Here is an 18,493-nt window from a genome sequence, read left to right on the forward strand (position 1 = left end):
CAAAGAAAAGGAAGAAATAGGTGGAGTTGTACAAGAATGACAGTGGCTCAAAACAGAATGTCTGAGGACTACAGAATAGATATGTGACCGAGCCAGGTATGGAAATAAGGTACATAAGGAAAGCTGGGGTTGGAATGCAGAAGTCCAGGAAGTCATCAAATGAAAGGAGGATTGCTGAAAAAAGTGGGAGATAAAAAAGATGGACCAGGCTAGGAAGGAATACTGGTTGGCTAACAAATAAGCTTAGAAAGGAGTTGCAATAGCAAAGAACAGGGCATCAGTGGCACTCTACCAGCTTCTGGACAGTGACTCAGTAGGTGGCAAAGAAACTATATCAGGTTGCAAGACAACGACGATAGTGAGATACCCTTCACAAAGGATGCCAGCAACAACCTACTCACCAGTCCACAGGATATCAAAGGCAGGTGGAAGAAGTACTTCCAGCACCTTCTGAATGAAGAAAATCACACAAAGGTTGTACTGCCCCAGACACAGTCTACAATGAGAGATGAAGAGAAGCCCACCCAAAAAGATATAAGAATAGCACTAATGAAAATGAAGTTATGGAAAGCAGCAGGCTCAGATACGGTCAAACCAGATAAGATGCTGGGTGAGCTAGGGAGAAATGGCTCCTGAGGGTACTCATAGCAGTGTGGAGAGAAAGGCGTATCCCAGATGACCGGAGAATAAGCATACTCGTGCTAGTGTACAAGAACAAAGGGGATGTCCACAACTGTGGGCAGTACAGCGGTATCGAACTCCTGTAATACTGCATGAAAGTTCTGGAGAGGGTGATTGATAAAGATAGGCACAGTAGTAGAAAGTAAGATGGAAGTGCGTAATAATACCTTTTGAGAAATCAAATACCCCTGCAAATTACAACATTGATAGCACAACCCCCTAACAGTAGACCCAGTGGTGAGAAATCCGGGTACTCAGAAAGTAATCTGAACTTTGATCACCATGTGTCTATAGTGGTGAGGAAATCTTTCTATGTGGCTTATAAGTAAAGGCATGGCATCCAGATCTAAGATGTCATAGTACCACTGTACTCAGCCCACATCAGACCAATAATCAGGAGCAATGCACCCTTTGGCATGTACCTCGCCAAGCACCTGCAACAGATGGAGTGCCTTCAGAGGTTTCTCACCAAAACATACAGATTACAACCATTGTCATATGCAAGTCGATTAAAAGTCCTATCACTGTATTCAGTTTCCTATCGATTTCTGAGAAGTGATCTGTGACTGACCTACAAAGCAGTCTCTGACCCAGCCCTGATGGAAATGGTGCACATTTTCAAAACAAACTGCACAAAAGTTACCCACTCCAACGATCTTTGATATGATTAGATCATGCTGGAAAGACATGTGTGTCCCAGAGACTGCCCCTCCTCTGGAGCAGGCTTCCTATTCATGTGAAGCAGAGCTCTTCCCTGACCTATCTTCAAGAGCAATCTGGACTAATGGATGGGAAGTCGTAAATTCACTCCCATGCCTGCTATGGAGAGAGGCAGTCTGCAAAAATAGTGAAAACCATGCTTGCTGACCCTTGTTATCTTTCCCCTAGGGAGAGAAAATTAGGTAAAATCTGGGTAAAACTGGCTAGGCTTGTAAACGTCCTTGAGCCATTACCCTAGTAAATCTCCTACGAATCTATGAAGGAGATCCCTCTTTCTCAGATGCACAGCTGGCCATACTATTTTCATCACTGAAAAGGTATGCTTCAAAGAATCAAAAATCGCCCTGTTTAACTTATCACTATAGCAGTGCTTTCAGCCACTACACAGAAAGTACAGTTGTGTACACTTACCATAAATGTAGATGTTCGAGTGTATTCACTGTTGCAGTCATTACATTTGGGTTATCTGCTTGCAGGTAGCCCTCAGTCAGCCTGATTAACCAAGTCTTGGGTCCTGCATTGGTTGCTGTCCCTTCTTCCGTGACGTCAGGTTGTCAGGGGTATAAAACATGCAGCCGACGCCATTACATCAGTTTTTCTTGCCTCAGATGTCAGGTGCCCCCCTAATGGGGAGCAATTAAATATAAAAGTACAATGATATACCTCCAACAAAAACGCAAATACACCAAAAAGGCCTTTAAGCATAGTAGGTATAGCCAAAAGAAGTTAGGGGGCTGGAGGGAGGGTAACCAGGACTGCAACAGTGAATACACTCGAACATCTACATTTATGGTAAGTGTACACAACTGTACTATGTTCTTCGTGTTTCACTGTTGCAGTCATTACATTTGGGTAGATTCCCAAAGCTATGGTTGGGAGGAGGAATTTAGATAGTATTAGGACCAGTTATAAGGCCCTGCAAGACTGCAGTGGCAAAGCCAGCTCTGGATTTAGAGAACATTGGCAAATGATAATGCTTGGTGAAAGTATGCACAGAACTCCAGGTAGCAGCTTCTAGGATGTCCCTGGTAGGTACGTCTCTGAGAAAGGCTGTAGAGCCTGGTGGAGTGAGGTCTGATCCCCTGGGGGGATAGGTTCTCCATGGTGCCTATAGCAGAAATGAATGCAATGGCCTTTCCATTTAGAAATGATTTGCTTTGACATAGCCTTCCCCTCTGCCCCTGCAGCAAATGCCACCAGCAGTTGTTCAGATTTCCTTTGAGGTTTAGTCCTGTCCAAGTAGAATCTAGTTGTCTGTGCACATCTAAGGAATGAAATATCCATTCCCCTTTGTTCTGTGGATTGGGAAAGAAGGTTGGCAAATGAATAGACTGATTAAGAGCCACACTGGATACCACCTTGGGCATGAAGGATAGATTGGTTCTGAGGGACACCCTGTCCACATGAAAGATGATGAAAGGCTCCACTGCCATTAGGGCCTGTAATTCAGATACCCATCTAGCTGAAGTGATTGCTAAAATGAAAGCTGTTTTCCAAGAAAGAAATTTTAAGTCTGCAGTAGCAGCTGGCTCAAAAGGAGGCAGAGTGAGTTTCTCCAAAACAAAGTGAAGGTCCCAGGCTGGGGTTGGAGCTCTCCTGGGTGGTCTCAAATTTTTGTCTCCTCTGAGGAACTGCTTGGAGGTTCTGTGCTATAATGAGCTGAAATGGCTGAGGCATGGATTTTAATGGAGGAAAAAGACAGGCCCTTGTAAAGCATCTCAGTTAAGTATTGTAAAATCTGAGGTAAACTGGGTGCTGCTGTGCTCATCCCTTGAGATTGGTCCCAGGCACAGAATCTTTTCCATTTTTCAGCATAATATTTTCTAGTACTAGGCCTCCTTGCCTCTAAAATGATATCCATCACAGGTTTACTGAGGAATGGTAGAGGAGAGATTATGTAATTAGCCAGGCTGCAAGGTTCAGTGTTAGAAGCCGAGGGTGCAGAATCTGGTTCTCCTGCTGAAACAACAGGGAAGGAGTCTGAGGCAGGTGCCATGGGGATAACCGTGACACACTGCGCAGAAGGGGGTACCAGTGTTGGCGTGGCCAGTCTGGAGCAATCAAAATCATCCTTGGTTTGTCCTGTTTGATTTTTAGTAGTACTTTGAAAGCAGAGGCAGAGGCGGGAAGGCATAGACTGACAGGTTTTTCCAGCTGAAGGACAGAGCATCTACTTTCCGGGCTTGCTTGTGGGGAGTCCTTGTGCAAAATTTGTCCAATTGGTAGTTCTGGGGAGAGGCAAACGGGTCTATATCTGGGCTCCCCCATTTGCTTGTCAACATGTTGAAAATCCTTGGTCCCAGTTTTCACTCGTGTTGGTCCATGAGGTTTCTGCTTAGTCTGTCTGCCAGTGTATTTAATTTTCCTGGCAGGAATTGAGCTTGTAGGTTCACTTGGTAGCTAAAGGCTGTGTTCCACAATGCCAGGGCTAGTTTGCAGAGGGGGGTAAGAATGTGTACCCCCCTGCTTGTTTATGTACCACATGACAGTGGTGTTGCCTATCTTTACCACAAGTTGTCATGGAAGAATGTGGTCCTTGAAGGCTGTCAGAGCATTCTGCACAGCTAACATTTCTTTTTAATTGATATGCAGGTGCATTTGACTTGGGTTCCATTTGCCCTGAATGCACTTCCCTGCCAGGTGAGCCCCCCCCCATGCATAGTCTGATGCGTCTGTTGCTAGGGTTTGGGCGGCAGGGGGTGGTGTGAAAGGCAGTCCCTTGTTTTGGTGGCAGGCCTCTGCCCACCAAAGGAATTCTAGGCGTAGGTAAGGTATGATAGGAATCATTGCTTCTAGATCCTGAGAATGTTGACACCATAGGCTTTTTAGATACCACTGTAGTTTCCTCATATGCAGTCTTGCATATGGAATTAAAAGAATGCAGGAGGCCATGAACCCTAAGGCTTGCAGTATTTGTCTTGCAGATAGCAGGATTTTTGTGGCCACTTGTTTGAAGTAGGTTGTCAAATGAATTTGTTTCTCTGGCGTGAGGTAAGCCATCTGGGAAGTTGTATTCAAGCTTGCTCCCAGGAATATAATTGTTGACAGGGTACCAGGTGTGATTTATTTTCATTTATGGTGTACCCCATACATGTTAGAACCCTTTGTATAAAGGCCAGATGATTCAAAAGTATGTCCTGGCTTTCTGCCTGAATTAGACAATCGTCCAGGTATGGGTATATTTGAATATTTCTTTGCCTGCAAAATGCAATAACTGGAGCTAGGCGCTTTGTGAATACCCTGGGCGCAGTAGACAAGCCAAAGGGCAGTGCAGAGAACTGATAGTGTGTGTAGCCTGCTTTAAAGCGTAGGTATCTTCTGCAAGATTCCCTGATTGGGATGTGCAGGTATGCTTCTTTTAAATCTAGTGTTGCCAACCAGGCATCTTTGCCTAGCATAGCAAGTAATTGGTGAAGAGTCAGCATCTTGAATTTTGGAATTTCCAAAAAGGTGTTTAGAGTAGCCAAGTCCAGGACAGGATGCCATGAATTGTCTTTTCTACCAGGAAAAGTCTCGAGTAGAAACCTTGTCCCTATTCCTCTTCCGGTACCAGCTGAATAGCCCCCATGCTTAAGAGAGAAAGTACTTATTTTTGGGCCTCTTCCCACTGATTTAGGGGTAGGTCCGGCCACCCGCTTGGTGTTGGCAACATGTGGAAGTGAAATCTGTACACCTGGGACACTATATTTAAGACCCATTTGTCCTGGGTAATGAGTTCCCAGTTCTTTGCATGAAGAGCAATCTTTCCCCCCAAAAGGGCAGTCAGTTGATAAGTGCTTGGAAATTTGAAAAGGAAGTCATTGAGACAGTTTACCATAGGGGGGAGTCTTATTACACCCAGATTTGGAAGTGGAGGCCCCCTCCACTGCTTAGTCCTGTGTGTCCCCCTAGGATTGAAACCTGGGGCATTTGCTGTGTCTGGGTTTGGCTTGAGAAGACCTGGAAAGGACCAACCTACTAAATCTAGGAGGCTGAACTTGTAAGAAATCTTTAACAGTTTGCATAGATTTAGTTTTATCTTCCATCTTTTTAAGAACTTCCTCAGCCTTGTTGCCAAACAGGCGGTCCTGATTTAAGGGAGCATCCAACAATTTCGCTTTAACATGATCAGGCAAAGACTGCTCCTTAAGCCAAGCATGCCTTCTAAGCACAGACCCAGTAACAGCAGCCCTGCAGGAGGCCTCTAAAGAATCAAAACCACATTGCAAAGTATGTTTTCAAACTTGTTCAGCAGAATGCAGTAAATTCTGTAATTCTTTATTTTCAACACAGTCAGGAATCAACATTATTTTTGGTTTAAGCAATCCAATAACATGTTGCTGATACTTTTAACATATGAAACTGGCAGTTTAAAGCCCTAATGGCTAAGGTTGCAGAAGTGTAAACCTTCTTACCCAATCTATCCAGCGCCCTGGAGTCTCTATCAGAAGGGATAGGATTTTTAGCAGTAGATGTCTTAATGCCCTTGGGCCCCTGTGAAATAGTCTCAGGATCCGCAATAGGATTTTTAAAAAGGAACTTGTGTGACTCAGGGACCCTGTAGTATCTGTCAGGTTTTCTGGGAGTAGAAGGCAAGGAATCAGGGGCCACACTAGATTCCGAAAAAGCATCATCAACAATGCCTAGTAAAGGAGGAATAGCTAAAGGCCTATGCTGAGGTAGGACTAAGAAATCCCTATGCCTGTTTTTTGAATCCGAAAAATCCTGGCTTTCCCAGTGGAAATGCTCCCTTAGAGTATGCAAGGTTTCCACAAAAGAAAAATCCTCTGGAGGGGAAGCAGAGGGGATGGAGTCCTCTGCATCAGAATCCTCATAAGTAGATAAGGGCAAATCCAGATCATCAGAAGAATCAGAAAAAAACAGAATCTTGGTCAGAAGATTCATAAACAACTTCAGTCCTAGGCCTCTTAGAAAGGGGGGGGGGGTTGGCTACCCCTGATTAGAGTAATTAAATCTTCAGCCATTCTTATCATTTGTTTTTTAGGCAAAGAGGCCTGAGCATGCGGCCTGTGCGTCATTTTTTTAGACATGGTTCGAGATTTAGGCCTAAGTGAAGAATGAGGCGTTGGTTTAATATGCAAGTCCGTAGGCCTGAATACACCCTCAGAAGCCAGTGCCTGCACAGCGGCTCCAGAACCATCCAAGGTAGAAACATCTGCGGGTTCCATAGTTGAAGCATCTCGTGGCATACCAGACTCCGAATGGGTCTCAGTAGAGGCCTGCGAATCAGAAGTAGCGGGTATCAGGGGCTGTGAAAGCGGCTCACTGAGTACCGGCAAACTAGCGACTGGCTTAGGAGAAGCGTTGTCGGCAGTTTTGGACCTCGACGGCTTGTCTCTATCTTTATCTTTGCATTTTTTCAGAATTCCGGTAGTCGGATGGCTAACCAACGACATTTCTGGATAATTAAACCGAGAACCGAAATATTTAGAGGTGAAAAAATACCAATGACGGACAGTGCACCGATTAAATAAAACACAAAACCGACAGCAAGGTACGTTGTGGTCAGGACCTAGGAAAGGAATACAGTACGAATGAAAATCTTTATGAGGTATTTCCTTTCCACAAGTAATGCAATTATTAACTTTTACTGACATCGGTAAGGAGCAAGAAAAAGTTTCCCCAACGGGATACTTAGCTTTAGTTGAAGACCTCGGTTCTGAAACTCGAAAATGAAAATTTCAGGAGTTGGCCAACTGGCACTTGCGAACTGCTTCTGCTTCGGGCACCGCACGGCAAGAAAGACTGATGTAATGGCATCGGCTGCATGTTTTATACCCCTGACAACCTGACGTCATGGAAGAAGGAACAGCAACTGACGTAGGACCCAAAACTTTGTTAATCAGGCCGCCTGAGGCCTCCTGCAAGCAGATACCTCAAATGTAATGACTGCAACAGTGAAACACGAAGAACATCAGTGAAATAGCTTCAAGGGGACAGCAGAGTGTCCACAAAGAACATGATTTCAAGAAAAATATAAACAGCACCTAGGCAGGTTCATGTATGGGAAGGAAATATTAGGTGCTCTTTACCACTTGTTTTGTCCACCTAGGTGGTAAGACATGCTGCTACAATTATGAAAATCAGTCAAAAACAAAATGCAAGCAAGAGTGTTGGTATGTCCTCAGGTCATCTATGACACCTTGTTATATAGCAATACAAAAGAAAGAAAATGGAACCGTCAAGCATGCAGTTTCATGTGAGTATGCAGTGCTGAGAAAGATGGTCTTCTGAATCAGCAATGCCTTTACTGAATGCTAAGACTTAAGTACATAAGTAGTACTGTCTTTCGGCTTTTCCTGGTTAGGGGTTGCCACTGTGGAACTCTGGTCCACTAATGACTGGCAGTAGATTTTTACGTGCTGGCTTGCCGGGCCTAATGCATAACCTTCAGCGAAGGAACGCCCATTCACGAATCTCGACACACAGAAGATGCTCTAACTGAGAATCGAACATGCAACGTCTAACTGTGAGGCGACAAAAGCCAAAAAAAAAAAAAAACGCTACACCTCTTTAAATTAACTTAAAAAAATTAAAGAAAATCTTAAAGGTAAATGAACTTTAAAAGAAAATCAATATAGTTTTGTCAATCTAACAAAATAAGTGACCCGCATTTAGTGTATGAAATCATTGGTGAGACATAAAACTGCACTTTTTTAAAATTAAAACTAAAAGATTCTGACTTCCAATTAAAAATTCATACCTTCTGTACTACAGGCTAGAACCTTTGCAAGGTAATTCTTCAGGGGATCCACAGGGATTTCCATTGTTTTCCTTACTTTGCAGGTCCCATGGACGTAACCACTCAGCGGAAACCCCAAATGCATTTCCAACTCTCTAATAGCCAATGCCGGATCAACGACCTAAAAGAAATGATACTTGCTTAGAATTATAATTTCTTATTTACTGATGGAGAGGTTAAAAGAAAAAAAAAAGAAATAGCTAAGTAGGTACTCCTGTAAGCCTGCATTTCTTTCTCATGTAAGGCAAGGTAAAGAAATCATTCAACTGTTTTTTCAGCTCCATACAAGACCCATTGAATGTGCAGAAAAAAAATACAGCGAATACGACTGCCATATTCTTAACTTCCTTTATAAGCAATTGCATTCTGTTCTTAAAACCAACTATTCTATAAACTGATAAGCATGTTTGTTGTGCCGACTTCATGGCAGCAAGAATGCATGTTTCAAGCAAAAACTGAAAAACACTGAAAATGTTAAGTACATAAAAGAACAGAGAAAAAGGTTAATTCCATGAAACATAGAAATGCAGCACAATATGATTTGCAGACGTGAGTATAGTGTGAGTGTTACAGGGGAATATGTACCAGAGTCTGGCATGAACATGTACCAGGGGTCTTAGGTAAATGCAAGTACTCCCACTACACCGAATTATAGTGATCTCTGAGTTAGTGTATATTAAGTATCGGGATGGGAGGAACAGTGCTCCCAAAAAGTGGTACAGAGGCAAAGTGCTTTAATAAAATAGTCCACACTCCCCACATTTAATTTACAAATGCAGTTTATTTTCCAAAGCTGTGGGATTTGTGATTATGAGTTGTACATTTCTGAAAAGGAGACATTTTAGAGCTCCTTACTACTCTCCATTTAAGATGAAAATCTTAAGAGTCACCACTTTTGATTTTGAAGTCAAGTCTTTAAAGAATTCTTGCATAGCAACACTACTCATATTAAATAACATCATGCATTATATACATGTTTGTGATTTGTAAAAAAAGTGATGTAACATGTGCTTCTACATTTACCTGGGACTATCTCAGCCAAAGTGCAAGACCACCAAAACTGAAACACATACCATGCCAATGGTACATCCAAAATTAAAATAAAATAGGGCAGCCATGAACCACCCAAAGAAATGCATCAGTCACTGGTGGAAAAGAAATGAATTATTTTTGCTCTTAATATGACATAAAAAATAATTTCCAGGGTCTCTCTCCCAGGTCAATGCTACTTATCTCACTTCTTGAACCAACAATTTTTCAAGCAAATATCATATACTAGCTATAAGTTAAATTGTGACTTTAGGCAAGTGACTTGTATACATGCTGTGTTTTACATTTCAGATTTCATTACGTTACTATTCTCTAGCTACTATAATGGGTCTGATGATGGCATCGACATGCTACCTGTAAAAGTGAAATAAAATTACATGATGTATTGGCATGTTATGTACTTAAAATAAAATAGCTAAATATCTAGCTTATGAACAGTTCAGAACATAAAATGAAGTTAGCAAATATCAATCGAAACTTAAAGAAATATTTTACATTTTAATATATATATATATATATATATATATATATATATATATATGTATACATACACATATATATATTTATATGTATATATAGACACACACATTTATATCTATATATATATATATATATATATATATATATATATATATATATATTATACACACACACATTACATATATTTATATTTCTATACATATACAGTAAGTAGATTCTGTATGTGAATCAGTATGCCACTTACCTAGTAAGAGAAAAGCTGTAGGTTTGCCTGAACAATTCTTTGGTTATTCAGATTTTTCAGCTTCCAAACTTGGCTGCTCTATAGTTTCTTCCATACATCGATGAAGGTTTCTGCTTGCAGACGCATTTATATAATGCAGATTTACCTGGCTGGGCGCAATAGTTAGCTAACTAGGGCTCAACTCGCGGTTTCAGAATTGATTAATTTGAATGAACAGCAAATCTGCTAAACACTGCTCACAAGTCTCTCTGATGTTGTGCACACACCTAGGTCGCTGCAGGCAGCACTGGGCATGCTTGGCCTAGGCCACAATGACAATGGGGGTGGGGGTGAAGGGATCTGTGATTCCAAATCTAACCAACCATAAATGGAGTCACTGTAGTGCCTGTTTTCTTAATAGCATACACAAAGATACAGGACTGCCATGGTTCACACCTTAAAACACAATTGTGAATCATAAGAACACAGTACCTCTATTATCCTAGCCCGCTGTCCTTCACATAAATGGCATTCCTGTCAATGCCTGTTTGTGCAAGGCAGATGGGACACAAGAGACTGTTTTGGGTGCGAATTTTCAGTGATTTTCTTTGACCTTTTTCAATGTGAGATATCACTGTTGGAGAAGAAGGTACTGCTCCTTTCAGAGTGCAAAGGTGATGTGTGCTGGAGTCAAAAACATCTTTCTGCATCTCCTCCAATCAGGATTACAGCTAAAGGCTTACCTGAAGAGGAGCTATCAAGGGCTCAGTACAAGACTGAAGCCTAGAATAATTTAGACAAGGCTGTCACCTGTGCCACTGGTATCCCACACATGGAGGAGCAATGCAGTCACCATTACAGTGACATGAGGTGCCATAATCCTGAATTCCAATGCCAATGCAAGGAGGAAATTAAACCGGGATCATCATCCATGTTCTCTAAGTAGAAATTATTTAAGCTACACATAAATCACTGCCACTGCATGCCATTGTCATCCACAGATATTACACAGTGCTCTATCACCAGAGCCCTTGAACAGGCAGCTGCACAGGAGGAGATTGGGGCACTTGGAAAAGTGATGGAGTGAGTATACTTGCTTCAAAATGTACAGCTTGTACTCTAAACAGTTGTAGAGATTCATTTTTCAAACAGTGTACTTTTCATAATCACTGGCACTTCTGTGATAACTGCCGTTGGTGAAAGGTAGCAGTCCAATTGTTGAATGTCATTAGTTTGTATTTGTACTACATGCATCCTGTCATACATTTAGGCAACTGGGTCAGGATGTTAAGGTCGGGTTCCCATTTTGCAACGATGCCTGTGGGTTCCACCCCACCTCCAGTCTATGTTTTCATGATGGTACAGTTGAGGTTTCTGCTTCATTATACTACCTAAAGCATTAGATGTGGGAAAAAATGTATGAGCAGCATTTTTGGGTGGGTGCACATCTGTGTAACAGTCTTTGCAAATATACTTAATTCCTTCTCTTATAACCAGTGAATGAAAGATTTGCCTGAGCAGCAGTTTTCCTTTATACATTTGTCTCAGATATCATTACTGTATCTTGGACTACAGATCATATTACTTTGCTCACATAGCTCATCATGTTATTCCCTCACATTTTGGAATGTAAGTGTTGATGAAGGGGGGTTCACAGGTAATTGAAATGTCGGGATCTGCTACACTGAGCCCTGAAATACTGAGACTGAATGGCCAAAAGACTGGACTTGTATATACCAAGTCCGAGATGTCATTTCTCAGAATATTCCCTTTTCCTCCAAGGTATATATATATATAAATTATAAATTTGGGGGGGCTTACTTGACTCTCTCTCTCAAATAAGTTTTAAGGAGAAGATCGATCTTTAAGATTCACTCTTCCCCTGTGTTTTCGGTCTTTTTTTTTCAGCATGTCAGCACTCAGCATTTTGAGTGCCAACATATCAATAGGGAGCTGGGTTCACATCCCCCTCACTTGTATATGACAACAGTGATGTCAACTTGGGAAGCATACTTGTTGTTAATTCACATTTAACAACTGTAACTGAATTATAGGACAAGTAAAAACTAGCTATAAGTTTTCAATGTATTTAGATTTCTTTTTTCCCAACCCCTTTGTTGCTATCTTTTCTATTACATGCATTTAGTGTACTACTTTGCTTCTCTACATTTATTTTACTATAATATACAGCAGCATCATGGCCTGCACCCGCCCCTCACACAAAGCATGTCGATCCCTGCAACAGAGGTGGCAGCTCCAGCGCCACCACGACCACCACCACAAGCACCCAGCCTACCACCCTCACCTCCTTGTCTCTTGCCCTATCTGCACCACTCATTACAGGTAGCCCTGCATCAGATAGCTGGGACTATTGCACTGCTGGGTAGCAGTGCAAGTGGATGTGACACCTTTGTGACCCGTCAGCAGCTGTCAGACATTGTGGTGGCTACTACTGATAGGAGGATGGATGCCCAAATCATCCAGATGGAGAATCTCTTTATGTGACTCACTGTGTTAAATCCCTAGCCTGTACTGTCTTCACCATATAAGAAAGGGCTCAATGGTAACAGTACCCAGGGTAACAGGTACTCTCCATCTGGGTTGTAGCTGGCAGAGAATGCAGTTGTGGACAGTCCAACCTATCATCCATTCTGATGTCTTCCTCCCTTTTGGTCCATGCCCACCCTATTCCGGTTGTTAAAGCCTCCCCTCAACATCATATCCCTTCTATTTGTCTATGTCTCCATCACCATCACCATTGTGTTCACCCCTTCTCGTTGTGTTACCACACCCTTTAACTGTTGTGCCGCTCTTCCCCTTGCTACCAACTCAAATTCATTCATTTCCCAACTTACCTTCTTATTTATGCATGAAATATTGATACCTGTCCTACAAAAACATAAAAAAAATAAATAAATGAAAAAAATAATAAAATTACCCCACCTTCCTCACCTCCGTCCTGATCACTTCTTAGTTGTTCACCTTCTGTACTACCCTTTGGTTACTTCCCATTTCATCTCTTATTCCTATGCTTCCATTTGAACCCATTAACCTGGTCAAAAGATAGAAAAACATACCTTATACCTACCCACCTAGGAGTTCCAAATCACTTATCCTTTGCAATATGCTGTACTCAGTTGGTCACGAAGACCAGTCAGTGGCCATCTATAACCATGAAGCAGTGTCACTGCTCCCCATACAGCTATACAAGAAACTGAAGGCAAAATATTTTGGGGTGTGGGTTAGCATAATGGTTAAGAGGTTTACCTCACAAACACAAAGTTTGATTCTTACCTTTGAAGATAATTGGATAGGCTTAAAATGGCCAGCAAGGACAGCTAGCCTAGTACTTACCTATGAACCTATAGCAAACAGGTAGTCTGCTATGTTCCACATGTCCATCTATTAAGTACAATCACTATCATGCACTATGTATTGGCCTTGGCCTGCACACACTGTGCACATGAGCTGAGAGCCACTGTATGATAGCTGGATGTACAACATAAGGTATAGCTGTCAAGATTTGAGGAGTTCCCCTTGCAAAATACTACGTTAGCTATGCTTGGTGATTAGAAACCAAAAGTGGCGCCCCGAGGAGTCGCTGTTGACTCTCATGCTTTCATTCTGCAAATGTGTTACACCCAGCTGCTGTGCATTTCCCTGAAGCCTCTTGCCTCACTGCTGCTGCAGCTCAGGCAGTAAATTAAGTGCTCTGGATGCATCAAGTGAAGATGTTTGTGGGTTCAAGTCCCACTAGGGTTGTATGCTATTCTCTCTTTTATTTTCATTCTGCAAGTGCATGACACTAAACTGCTGTGTGTTTCTCTGAAGCCTTTTGTTTTACTGCTGTTTGTAGCTCAACCTGTCAGTGATGTGCTATGCAAAATATAAGTGGGGAAGATTGTGGGTGTACAGGATTGCATGCAGGCACATTAATGGTGCTTGTTTCCTGACATTTGGTTATAGTGCAGGTAAAGTGGTCAGAATCTGCTGATGTTGCATCTGCATTTGGTTGATAAGTTAGTAATTTTCTATGCCCTACCCACTGTGTGTTATTTTTCATTTTTTATCTTCAATTAGTTGATATGTATATGTGTCCAACTGTCCCTTCTCCATTGCCTTCCACATCCCTGATTGGGTCACTACCTCCCTATACAACATTGCCTATATTATATGTTTGAGTGACTCTAGCACCTACTCTACCCTCCTTGCTTCATCTGAATTACCTTACTACTTTCACAAGTTACCTTTCATGCATGTACGTATGCATCACTGGGTCAGAACACAAACCAAATCATATGCAAGTTGTCAGTAAGTGATCATGCCCCTGATAACTTGCAGCTTGCAAATGGCCTATCACACTTGTGTATTACTGTAATTTTTTTAAGATAGAAACCACCTTTTACAATTAAAGCGAGATTGCAGAGTTCCACAATTTACTAAATGTTTACAAGTGACTGGGAGGGAGACCACTTATTGCCAGCTTGTAGACTGCCAAACCTTACATGTGTGTCTGTGTGTATATGTGTATATATGTGTTTATACAGACCTATTTTACAGGTTGTGCATGTTGGCAAGGTTTTCACCTAATATGTTGTTTATGCTGTCATGGAACAATTCATATGCATGCACATTACTAGTTAATGTAATTCAATACCATGCAAACCGTGCATGTCTATGAACTGCACTAGTATGTAGCAATGCAGCTCATCCTACTTAAGCACTCTGAGCTGCAGTGCAGTTTTCTATTAATCCCATCCTAGTTAACTGTCCAAAGCATGTGGTGCATGTGTGCGTGGAGGGCAAATCCCTCAAAGCAAAACAACTTTGTGAACTAATGGAAAATGCCGGAAAACCAAGCCCACTAAAATGCTTAAGGGCACGTGTAATTTGATTCTTTAAAATGACAAGAAAGACAAACTTCTACATTAAAATAAAGGCTTGGCAATAAAAGTTGCCTGACACACTAAAGAATTTTTCTGAGAGCAGGGAAAGATTACTGCTGGTCAGCAAGGAAACAAAAGGCAAGTTTTAAAAGGATACAACTTAAAAGAGACAGGGGCAAAAGGCAAAGCATTAATTTTCAACTAGAACCATGATAATGAAAATAATCCTAACTGCTCATCACCCATTTTACTTTGTACTACTCTGCATAATCACAACCAACCTATCCTAAACTTTCATGCAATGTAACAGGGGTTTGATACCACTGTACTGCCCACAATTGTGAATGCCTCCTTTGTTCTTGAACACTGGCACTAGTATGAGTATTCTCCAGTCCTATGGGATACGTCTTTCTCTCCACACTATGGGTACCCTCAGAAGCACATCTCTACTACCTCACCCAACATCTTTATTATATCTACTGTGACCTCAACTGAGGCTGCTGCTTTTCCCTGGCTTCATTTTCTGTACTGCTGTTTGAACTTCTATGGTGGGCTCCTCCTCTGTTCTCACTGAAGGCTGTGTTTGCAGCAGTACTGCTTCAGTGGGGTCTTCTTAATTCAGAAGCTGCTGGAAGTACTCCTTCCCTCTGCCTTTGATGTCCTGTGGACTTGGCATGTTCTTGCTGGCATCCCCTATGAAGGGCAGCTATGCATGGATGTGAACAACCAATGCTAATGTACCTCACAACTTCATTATATTCATTCATAGCATCACTGCTGCACTAGCTTTCATAAACACAGGGGAGATTGTTAAAGCTATAAATCACCCTGACATCAGTCTCAGGGTGGGTAGAACTAGTCTCACTGTGGGAAGAACTAAGATACCATGTATAACAACAGTGGCAAAACTGTCTTCTGCTTTTTGGCACATGTGCCCAAACTACTGTAATCTTTTCTCTTTGACCTTCTCTGCAACTGGAATACTTTGGCTTCTGCTCTGTTGGCTTTATTTCTTTGTCAATCCACAGTGTGCATCCTACCACTGGTCTCTGGGATTTAATCTCCATCACCTCTAGCTTTCTCAACTGCTCTGCCGTTACTGCCCGGGTTTCTGTACCATACAGTAGTACTGGTTATAACACTGTTTTGTACACCTTACTTTTCAGCTTCTTTGGAATTCTTATGTCATACACTACACCTGACACTATTTCAGTTGCCTGCAGCTCCTCTGATTCTAGCTTTGACCTCCTCATTCAAACTTCCCTTCTCCTCCACCACCCCTTCCACATACCTGATACTGTTAACCTGTTCCATTATTCTCCCTTCTATATCACTATTCAGTTTCTTCTGACTTCTCCATTTGTTGCTGTTAAAACTGCATCATCGTTATTCAGTTTCATCCCCTGTGCCTTCAGTTTTGCATTCCATTCCCCCTATCCTTTGCTGAAGGTCTTGCTCAGAGTCTGCCTTTAATGTCACATCGTCTGCATACAGCAACTCTGTTGATGTCCTCTTCATCCTGTTCGCTAATGTAGTCCATCACCAGTATGAACAGCATTAGGCTCAGAGCTAAACCCCGATGCACATCCATTCCCACTGAGAAGCCCTCTTGTGAGACCAAACACTGCTTGTATTTGAAGTATAGCTGCTCCAAACCACCACACAGGCAACTTAAAACACAAATAATGGAAAAATAAGAAAACCACTGCCTGTGGTAAAGAAAAAGCACTCACTTTAATGTATCCACAATATTAAAATATAAAATAAATTAACATACAAATTTCACAGACTAAGCGCTTTCACCTGATAAAATATTAAGGCATCATCAGAGTCAGTGAAAACATCTTTAAGCTCTATTTAAATAACACCAGATTTTAAAGTCAGTCATTACATCATTTCTTGCCATGTCAAATTATGTAATATGAAGAATAAAATATCTAATAAATAAATAGTAAAAATGTTAAAACAGTTAAAAGTTAAAAATAAAATATCTGGAATGCAACTTTAGCCTGCTGTAAAAATGGTAAATGAAACAAATCTTTGCAAAAAGTAGATCATGAACACTTTAAACCAGATAAAACATATAAAACATCCAATCAAGTGTAAACTTCCCGTAAAAAATCCAACATCTTTTGCTCTCCTTTTTAGAGCACACAACAGAGATGCAAAGTCATTAATGCCCGACTTCTCTTTGGCATATAATCTAAGTTGCCATTCTATCTCTTTGGCATTTAATCTAAGTTGCCATTCTAACTCTGTTTAAAAGTTCTAATTCAGGGTCACCCCCTCTCATCCCTGCTTCTGTTTTGTCTATCACAAAAAATTTGCAGGAAATGATGTAATGATTGACTTTAAGATCTGGTGTTATTTAAATAGAGCTTAAAGATGTTTTCACTGACTCTGATGATGCCTTAATATTTTATCAGGCGAAAGCGCTTAGTCCGTGAAATTTGTATGTTAATTTATTTTATATATTAATGGTGTGGATATATTAAAGTGAGTGCTTTTTCTTTACCACAGGCAGTGATTTTCTTATTTTTCCGTTATTTGTGTTTTAAGTTGACTGTATTTGAGTCATTAGGTCCTTGTACATAGATGGCATCAGTTCTACCAATATTTTTGGTGACTTTGAACCACCAAACGACTGCTCAAATCAGCTTTCTTGGGATCCTGTCATATGCTCTCTCTAAGTCTAGTAAAGTCCATTTGGGGCTCTTTCCTCATCTCTAGCTTCTATTCAACTATATGCCTCAATGCAGACATTGGCTTGGTTGTGCTGCATCCGGATTTGAATCCAAACTGCTCATCTCCCTTCTTATTTTCTACTACTCTGTGTATTCACTCATCTACCACCCTCTCCAGAACTTTCATGCAATGTGTGCAAACCTCAACCTATCTTCTACCTCCCTTGCCTGGTTCTCCAGCTCTCTCTCTGGTAGGCAGCAATCTGTCAAATGGCTCTCCTCCTGCTCTCCCTATATATATATATATATATATATATATATATATATATATATATATATATATATATATATATATATATATATATAATATATTGGGTCCCCTTCTATTTCTTTACAAATGAACTCTTCACCTCTTGCAGACAATCTTCTCTTATACAATATGCAGACGACTCTAAACTCATCTCCATCTCCAGTAGTATTACATAATATGCATATGACTCTACACTCGTCTCCATCTCCAGTAGTATTACATAATATGCAGATGACTCTACACTCGTCTCCATCTCCAGTAGTATTACATAATATGCAGATGACTCTACACTCGTCTCCATCTCCAGTAGTATTAGACAATATGCAGATGACTCTGCACTTATCTCCATCTCCAGTAGTATTACACAATATGCAGATGACTCTACACTCATCTCCATCTCCAGTAGTATTACATAATATGCATATGACTCTACACTCATCTCCATCTCCAGTAGTATTACACAATATGCAGATGACTCTACACTCGTCTCCATCTCCAGTAGTATTACATAATATGCAGATGACTCCACACTCATCTCCATCTCCAGTAGTATTACATAATATGCAGATGACTCCACACTTATCTCCATCTCCAGTAGTATTACATAATATACAGATGACTCTACACTCATCTCCATCCCCAGTAGTATTACATAATATGCATATGACTCTACACTCGTCTCCATCTCAAGTAGTATTACAAAATATGCATATGACT

General features: G+C 41.1%; 1 protein-coding gene across 1 annotated transcript in view; it reads right to left on the reverse strand.

Annotated features, from left to right (window-relative positions):
• Window positions 1–18,493, reverse strand: part of ACAD10 (acyl-CoA dehydrogenase family member 10) — a 1,588,826-nt gene that overhangs the window by 1,231,101 nt on the left and 339,232 nt on the right. Inside the window, exon 6 of the mRNA XM_044068620.1 lies at window positions 8,105–8,264. Coding sequence (XP_043924555.1) covers window positions 8,105–8,264 — 160 coding nt within the window. The remainder of the gene's footprint in view (window positions 1–8,104; window positions 8,265–18,493) is intronic.

This window comes from Protopterus annectens, chromosome 4.part0 (assembly GCF_019279795.1).
Source record: "Protopterus annectens isolate FY-2018-M chromosome 4.part0, PAN1.0, whole genome shotgun sequence".
Classification (NCBI taxonomy): Eukaryota; Metazoa; Chordata; order Ceratodontiformes; family Protopteridae; genus Protopterus; species Protopterus annectens.